Source organism: Coniophora puteana (assembly GCF_000271625.1).
Source record: "Coniophora puteana RWD-64-598 SS2 unplaced genomic scaffold CONPUscaffold_37, whole genome shotgun sequence".
NCBI lineage: Eukaryota > Fungi > Basidiomycota > Agaricomycetes > Boletales > Coniophoraceae > Coniophora > Coniophora puteana.
Window position 1 is genome coordinate 1 of NW_006913089.1, and position 8949 is coordinate 8949.

The 8949-nt window shown below is 53.5% G+C and overlaps 2 protein-coding genes across 2 annotated transcripts; one reads left to right on the forward strand and one right to left on the reverse strand.

Moving 5' to 3' along the window:
* Nucleotides 1–107: 107 nt before the first annotated feature.
* Nucleotides 108–3958, reverse strand: CONPUDRAFT_160602 (uncharacterized protein; the record flags this gene model as incomplete). Its single annotated transcript, XM_007777747.1, has 9 exons — nucleotides 108–157; nucleotides 525–963; nucleotides 1017–1340; nucleotides 1397–1846; nucleotides 1891–2499; nucleotides 2552–2674; nucleotides 2724–3072; nucleotides 3215–3323; nucleotides 3385–3958. The coding sequence occupies 9 exons, from the start codon at nucleotides 3956–3958 to the stop codon at nucleotides 108–110; spliced, it is 3027 nt and encodes a 1008-aa protein (XP_007775937.1).
* Nucleotides 3959–4516: 558 nt separating this feature from the next.
* On the forward strand, nucleotides 4517–7757 carry CONPUDRAFT_68201 (uncharacterized protein; the record flags this gene model as incomplete). Its single annotated transcript, XM_007777748.1, has 10 exons — nucleotides 4517–4655; nucleotides 4711–5222; nucleotides 5273–5474; nucleotides 5522–5750; nucleotides 5798–5927; nucleotides 5980–6155; nucleotides 6205–6301; nucleotides 6352–6803; nucleotides 6936–7060; nucleotides 7123–7757. The coding sequence occupies 10 exons, from the start codon at nucleotides 4517–4519 to the stop codon at nucleotides 7755–7757; spliced, it is 2697 nt and encodes an 898-aa protein (XP_007775938.1).
* Between the last annotated feature and the right edge of the window lie 1192 nt (nucleotides 7758–8949).

An 8949-nucleotide genomic window follows, 5' to 3' on the forward strand; every position in this document is an offset into this window, starting at 1 on the left:
CATCAGGAAAACGGCTACTTGGTTATTTCCCCGATTACGTGAATCTAAGCGAATCTCAATAGCATAAGCGAGCTAATAAGCGCGACCCCTATAAGTTTGACCAGCTGTTACGCGTAAGGCCGAACCTCCTCACTATAACCTAGCTTTTGCTTTTTACCTACTTGTAGAGCGAATTATTAGACCATTAGCAACTTCGCCATCTTGTTATTTAGCTTCCTCCCGAAATTTGCAGGTACTGATTCCATCCAAATAGCTTCAATAAGATGCGAATTAGGTGTGAATAATCGTCACTTAGTTCGCTGAAAAGCACTGAATAAGAGTCCATTGCGACCATATTATTAATGCGAATGCGTAGTACGATGATAAAAAACGCGTATAGCGTAACGAATAGTGTAGTAATGAAGAGACCCCGCAGCCAATAACCACCAAAACTATTGCTTGCCGCCGAACGAGAACTTGAAGAGCAGAAATCCTAGTAGGGCCTCGTGAGTAGTATGTTTCTGTAAGCAGATTAAAGCACGTACATTCGGTAGGAAGGTCGGCGAACTCGTCGACAGCTTCCTCGTCTGTCTCTGATTCGGACTCCTCCTCCTCCTCCACCTTGATCGCGCACTCTGCGGCGAGTTCGTAGGATGCGATGATCAGGGCGTCCGAACAGCGTTCACTATGTTGATAGAAGCTCTTTGTCTTCTTTCCGTAGTTAGCCTCAGAGAAGTCGGGTGGTGGAGGCGGTGTCGCAGGATCGGACCCTTTCGCGGAAGCCCGGGCCTTGCCTTTCTTGCCCTTCTTACCCTTCTTCTCGTCCTTCTTCGCCTTGAGGCTGGACTCGCTCACCAGCCTCTTGACCTGAGTGAGGGATTTCCAGCCATTGGCGGGAGTACAGCCGGCGTCGACGATGCTGCTGATGGCCCTGTCAATGTCGCCGATCCTGCCGGACTTGACGATGTCGACGGCGCGGAAGCACTAAAAAGGTATTAGTAAATACAGAGATAAGCAGAGAAAAGCATGAGATGTACCGCAGCTGCAGCAAGTGCAAGGGCACCGCGGGGAAGGTATGCTGGTTCCAAGAAGTCCTTGAACTCGGGGATCTTACGAGAGTGCCCCTTGATCGCCAGAACGTGGCAAGAGAATACCATAGTGAAGAACGATCCCTTGTAGGGACCGGTCGGCTTACCATCCACAACCTTCTCGCACATAAACGCACCGCCAATGAGAAGCCGCTCGGCAAAAGCGGCGCGCGTCTCAGCAGTGCAAAGGCCCCGGTGACCTAACAAGAGGAGGAGGGCAAAGACGGCGGTGGAACTGAAGCTGTTGCGCCATAAGCACATGCGATTGGTTACCTGGGAAATAGACAATCAGTAAATGCCGACGGAAGGGATGATAGAGAGGAAATCACAATCGTGAGTAGCGCGGCCCTTTCGCCCATGTCCAAGGTATCGTACTCCACGTTGAAGATAACACGCCATATTCCTGCGCAGGCGTCCTCAAGCTCATCATCCGAGGGGCCCCAAACCTTGCCCGAGTCCTGAGCGCCAAGCCACAACAGAACGTTGGGCATGAAACGACGCCCAAAGACTCTGTTGATGCGGGTATAGGCGGGTAGGTTCTCAAGCGTATACTTGGTCTTCTTGTTCTTGGCAACAGCGGGGGCGGTAGGGGTGGATGCATTGGTGGGAGCGGCGGGAGTAGCGGGAGTGGTGGAGGCAACAGTAGCGATGGGGGTGACAGTAGTGGCGGGGGCAGAGGTAGATGCACCGGCAGTAGACTCTGAGTTCGGGACAGAGAGTCTGATCCGTTTCTTAGGCCGTTCGACGGGCTGTGACACCCGAGCATGCGTCTGACAATCCTGGTGTTGGTCAGTGCCGAATATAACATATGGAATCGGCGTACCAGGGCTGTTGTGCGCGTAGTCTTGCGCGAGATCGCGAAGTCCCCCAACACGTCCATCGCATCTGCCTCCGGGTCTGCACCGGCCTCAGCATCTGCCCCCGTTGCAGCCTGGTTGACTGACTCCGCACTGGCATTGGCTGTTTCGTCGTTGGGGCCAACCTCGGCAGGGGACTCTGCATCCTCGGCGGTGGGCTCAGCGTCCTCGGCGGCGGGCTCTGCATCCTCGGCGACGGGCTCTGCATCAATATTGACCTCACCCTCCGGCTCGGCCTCCATGTTGGGGTCGATGTCCTCCTCGACCTCATCAGGCTCTACCTCCATCTCAGCATCGATGGCCCCCTCAGCTACCTCCGGCTCTACCTCCATATCGGCGTCGCTAGCTGGCTCTGCGATGGAATCGGACTTCAGAGTGACATCTGTGTCAGTATCGTCAGCTCGATATTCGTCCGCATCACTGGGCTGGTAACTGTCTGCGTCACCCTGGGAACCCCCAATGTCGGAGCATGCTCCCGGCGAGGCAGGTAGAAACGACGGCCCAGTGTGATGAGCAGCTGCATCACCTGCATCTCCATTGTCGTCTATGGCTTCGGGATCTTCATAGTCCAGCACCTAGACGATTGTTAGCATAGTATAGATCAGTAGGGAGCGGACAGTAGCTTACCTCTTCAAACTCAGATACATCGTCGCCCGTGGCGTCGGGTGATCTCTGATATGGGGGTGGACGTTGCGTGAAGGGAGGGGATAAACCGGAAGATGGCGCAGCCTTCTGGATCACGAACGTAGGCTGGGGTACATGAACAAACAGCGGTGCAAAAATTAGGAAAAAAACATACCAGTGTATCGTTCGTGTCCTTGCTCCTCATGTACGCTCCTTCAGACTCAATGGCGTCGACCTCGTCATCGTCTCGTAGCCCGCGGGGTACATCCTCGTTGTCGTCCTCAATGCTATCAGTGTCGGATACCGCGCCAGACTCATGGTTTGCCTTGGGTTTGGTGGTGACAGCCGAATGCTTGGCGGAGATGGAATGGGAAGAGAGCGACGTAGCCGCAGTGATGGTGCTGTAAGTGCCACTGGACTTTGTTCGGCCTGAGGTTGTGGAGCGAGAACCACTCGTAGCGCTGCGAGGAACGTTCGCGCGCCAACTGGAAATCCGTGGGATGGGGTCGAATGCGACTGGGCCGCTGTATAAGGCGAGGGTGAGGTCGCGATAGTAAAGGGCCGGTTGAGTGAGCGAAAGAAACATAAGAGAGTTGGGGCAACAAGGAAAGCACGGCGGTGAGAATCAGATGATGGACTAAATTTGGCACAAAGGGAGCGACTCACACGTCCGTGTCATCAGTGATGCTGCTCATGGCAGCTTCCTGATCGGTGATAGTGGCCGACTTCCTCGTGGGTACTCGCCCAACCTGCGCTACTTGTGCTCTTCCCTTCCCTTCTCCGACAACAATCACAGGTCAGTCATGCAGTCTAAGGTCAATGGGCATTGTACTCACCACCACCCAGTCCCTCATTGATGTCGGCTTCGACATCCGTGGAAACCATTGCTGATGGCATTGCTGTCCGCGCGGTCCCGGCATATTCAGAGGTATGTTCGCCATCGAGGTTGACGCCGTTGGCTTCGTTGACCTTCCTCTGCCTAGGTTTTGGCTTCGGCTTCAGTTGCTGCTTTTGCTTTGCGGCAATGGCAGCCTCGACGACTGCGACACGGTCCACGGAGGGCACACCATCTGTGTCAATGGCTGGTCGCAACCTCCCAGCAGCCCTCGCCTCAGCCGACTTCGTCGACGCGGGCTTGGCTGCTGCTGCAGTCGATGCGGGCTTGGCCAAAGCCTTGGACATAGCCTTGCTGGAAGGCTTTGCTGTCGCTGGCTTCGGCGGGGCTTTGGATGACGGCGCCTTTTGCGGGGGGGCGGAATGCACAGGTGCGGGATTCTTGGCGACTTTTGGCCGGAGCTGTCGCTGAGTTGAAGTTTCGGGTGCAGTGGGCGCTGTGTCGTCTCCTACGTCGGCGTCTGCCTTCGACTTTGCTTGGCTACGAGTCGCATGGGTAGCTTGTGCAGGGACCATGGGGATACCACCACGGCCACGACGAGGCTGGCTGGCTGGAGCTGAGGATGACATGGGCAGAAAGTTGGAGAGTGGATGAAGGCGTGAACGGACGGTGTTCAGCCTCTGGTGAGTCACGGAATAATTCGGAAGTTTGTCATCGGCTAATGTTGCGCAGCCATCTTCAACTTCCCCGTCAGTTTTACGTCCTATGTCCCCGTTCCCTCCCGCGCCATCATGCCATACCGTTGCCCCAAGTGTGGTCAACACTGCAGGTCGAAGGGCGGCCTCACTCAGCACAACAACATCGTTCATCGTCGTGTGATTCGCAACCGACGATACCACCAGCCGGCCCCTCCTTTGCTCGACGAGCTTTGCCGCCCAGAAGCTGGACCCAGTCTATTGCAAGATACCGCACTTCCTGGACCTGCCGCTGGTCGCCATACGTCCCCAGCACCCTCTGCACCACCATTACCTCCTCCATCTCCCGCCCAGGCCTTCTACACGCCTCCACCATCACCACCACAGTCCTTATTGATACCAGTCACCTTTGAAAATGACGAAGAACCCACACCCACCATGGAAGACGAGCAATATGCAGAGACCCATGGCCCAGCATCGCGTCCTCCTTCACGAGCGAGCGACACCGATGACGGCAATGTTGGAGAACATGTCAGCCTTGGGAAGGTGACACGGTTGTTTCACAAACACTTGACTGGTATGTGCTTATTCTCTATCTTTTGTCCTTCTCTGATGTTCATATCTAACTACAGCCCGTAAATGCTCACCGAGCGGCGACTTTCTTCCTCAAGACGCACCTCCCAGCTCTCCATCCACCCGTGAACACGACGACTGGTTCCCATTTGAGGACCAGCTTCAGTTCGAGACCGCCGACCTTCTTTACCGACGCGCGCAAGCCTCAGCAACTATCATCGACGGCCTCTGCAACTTATGGGCATTGTCTCATCTCGGACAGAATACCACGTCGCCATACCCCAACCACAAGATTCTTTACGACACGATCGACCGCATCAAGCAAGGTGACGTCCCCTGGCAAACTTTCAATGTCACGTATCAAGGCCCACGGCCCAACACCAACGTGCCCGCGTGGATGGATCAAGAGTTTGATGTCTGGTTTCGGGACCCTCGCGAGGTGGCCAAGAATATTCTGTCGCGCCCGGATTTGAAGGACGACCTCGACTTCACTCCTTACCGTGACTATGACGCGTCGGACGTTCGACAATTCGAGAATCTTTTCTCCGGAGACTGGGCATGGGATCAGGCAGTACGTACTTTTTTGCTCTATTTTAATGTTTTGTTCCTCAGCTTTATTAGGACCAGATATCCGAAGATCCTGATACGCATGGGGCAACCTTTGTCCCCTTCATTCTCGGCAGCGACAAGACGACGGTTTCAGTCGCAACAGGCCATACGGAGTACTATCCCTTGTATTTATCCATTGGCAACGTACACAATGCAGCGCGACGGGCGCGTCGCAACGCGGTCGCGGTTATAGGGTTCTTGTCGGTGCCCAAAAGTGAGTATTAACATTCATGCTCTGGCGTCTATTGACTTCATCCTCAGCTGATCAAATCTACGCGGACGACCCAAAATTCAGACATTTTCGCCGACAGCTCTACCATGCTTCCCTATCCGCCATCCTTCAAGTGTTTAAGCCGGGCATGACCAAGTACGAAGTCGTCCAATTCGGCGACGGTTTCCATCGACGGGTGATCTGGGGGGTTGGGCCTTACATTGCCGATTACCCCGAGCAAGTGTTGCTTGCGGGCGTGGTGCAAGGGTGGTGCCCCCGGTGCGTGTTTTTTGTTGTTTGTATTGTTCTCCACTGATTTCGTACAGTTGTCTAGCATTCCCGGATGACCTCGATGCCGACGCACCATTGCGTTGTGAGGAACACACCGAGGTCCTCGTCGATGAACTCCATCCCGGCGTGCTATGGGATTCATACGGTATTATAGCAAATGTTGTGGTATGTTCACTATCTGATCTTCGCCTGTTGCATCAGCTAATTTTGTCTTCAGCCCTTCACGAACGACTTCCCTCGTGCCGACATCCACGAGTTAATTGCGCCGGACCTACTCCATCAGTTAATTAAGGGTACTTTTAAAGACCACCTGGTGACGTGGGTCGGCAACTATCTCAAGGCAGAGCACCCGAAGGCGACGTACCGGCGGATTATGAAGGACATTGACGAGCGGTACGTGCATATCCTACTCCTACTTGGTTTCTAGCTCACAACATTACAGTATCGCGGCGGCTGCACCATTTGCGGGTTTAAGACGTTTCCCTCAAGGCCGAGGTTTCAAACAGTGGACGGGTGACGATTCGAAAGCATTAATGAAGGTACACTTATAGTTTACTACTCCCATTTCAATGTCTGATTGATATACAAGGTGTATCTACCTGCGATTGAGAAGCACGTCCCGGACGCCATGGTGCGAACCATCTGGGCGTTTCTCGAATTCTGCTATATCGTTCGTCGCGACCGAATCACGGAGACAGACCTCGACGACCTCCAAGATGCACTCGACCGCTTTCACCACTACCGGGCTGTCTTCGCAACCAGCGGCGCCGCGGCCTCCCTCTCTTTACCCCGACAACACTCCCTCAAGCACTACATCTGGCTTGTCCGCCAGTTCGGGGCGCCGAACGGGCTCTGCTCCTCCATTACCGAGTCGAAACACATTGAAGCCGTGAAGGAACCTTGGAGGCGGTCTAGTCGTTTCAAGGCCCTTGGTCAGATGTTACTCACGAACCAGCGCCTCGATAAACTCAAGGCTACGCGCGTCGAATTTGATGCGCGTGGCATGCTCGACCCGCTTTACGTTGTCGGCAACGTTCAGGCGTTCGAAAGGCGTAAGTACATCTTTCCTTCTCATTCGGAACATTGCATGCTCACCTTTTGTTTAGTTATCGGATCTTTCGCTCAAGAGTCTTCATCAGACGACGGCGACGGTTTGCAAGTGTTCGAACCAAGAACACGATCATTCGAAGTTGACGACTGGCAGGAGGACGGTGAGGAGGACGGAGGCGAGGATGATATAGACGGGTTTGCATTGATGGCGGAAGTCAAACTGGCACGGAAACCAGGTGCGTTGTACAGTTCCTCATAGCTTACTGATGGCTAACCTATCACTCAGATACGCTGCGCGCGCGAACCATAGCCGGCCTCAGCGACGAACTCGGCATCCCCAGACTGAGCCGGTTGGCGCGTCGTTTCCTATATACCCAGCTCAGCACCGACCGCACCCGGCCCACTCGTACAGTGCCATCCCGCGACCTCCCGTTCCTTCCGAAGACTATCAAGGTCTTCAATTCGGCTGTCTCGATGTTTCGAGCCCCAAGCGACCTCTGCGGGCTGTCAGGACTCAAACGGGAGCGTATCCGCTCAACGCCGCTCTGGCGAGGCGAGGCTCCACGTCGCGACTGCGTCTATGTCGTCACAGACCCCGAGGCCAAGGGCATTGCCAGCATGGAGGTCGCCCGCGTCCTCGCATTCTTCTCTTTTCGATATGAGGACATCACGTATCCCTGCGCTGTCGTCCATTGGTTCAATTATGACGGAGACTCTCGTAATGAGAATACGGGAATGTACATGGTCCGCCCGTCTTTCTATGACAATGGCGCGCCCCATGTAGAGGTAATACATGTTGATACTATCCTTCGCGCAGCTCATCTACTACCAATGTTTGGGCCTGGGTTTGTGATACCCGGAACGACGTGCTACAGCTCTTACGATAACTATCAAGGTTTCTATGTAAATCGATTTGCCGACCATCATGCGTTCGAGATAGTGTAGCATAGTGTCTGTACTTATTTTACTATTATTCTAATGACCGTGAATTATTGTCCTTCAGTGGGACCCGTACGAAGCTACCTTCAGTTCTTTGCTACGGCCTGTCTTATGGTGCTTATTTCTTCTTGCATGCTTATGAACGCGGGGTCAACTTAGACGAAATCTCTCCTAAGCCGAAAATCGGGCCGAGAACCAAAAAAGTAACAATTAAGTTTCATTTCGGCTAATAATCGAAGTGCCGTTTTCCTGATGTCTGGTGTTGTCGTAGTAACATGTGATAACTGATTCACACTTGCAGACCGAGACAAAGATGCTCGGCCAGCCTATCCTAGAACGAATCCTTCGCGCTCATATTAGGGCCGCAGGTGGCAATATCGAGCTAGGCTCCACGCTTACGGCGCTCGAACAACATGAAGACAAAGTCATTGCTAGAGTCTCCAAGACCTTCGGGGGCGAGACTATCGAGGAGACCATCGAAACCACATGGGTTGTTGGTGCCGACGGCGCTAAAGGTCCGTTTTCAATGTGCCGAGTTGATACAAGTCTGAGCTCCCCGGGATATACAGGCATCGTGCGTAAGCAATTCGGCCTCAGCTTTCTCGGAGAAACACACGAGGATATCCGAAAGCTGATCGCTGACGTTCGGCTGACTTGTCCCGGAATCGACAGAGATGTAAATCTTGGCCATTCATCGTCTTTCAATCGTTGTATTGACCCTATGTCAACAGGTCATGTCATACTTTGGCGATTCGTTGAACGGGTAAATTTCTCGGCTTTCACGATCAGTATCCTCCCTTCTCACTACCTTGCAGCATAGGCCTTCGTCCGACGGATAACATCGCGCCAGACGGCTATCAGATCATTCTCAATGGTGACGGATCCGACTTCCAAGCTCTCGTGCACGATCATGCGGCACTCTGCGAGAAGATACAGTCTTTCGTCCCTAAAAAGATTACGTTCCACAAGACACGCCGAGCTACGCTCCGGCGATTTCTATCGAAGTTAATAATGGGCTCTCACACCACTACAGTTATATCAGAATTTGCCCGAGGGCTTAGCTAAGGACAAAACACGCATGATAGATAATTGCACATAAGTATAGCCAACAAAGTATCCGTACATAGTGTTCTACACGTTCGGGATTTGTTCGGGATGAGCACCGCAGGCGAGATCCAAAAGGGAATTCCCATCATAT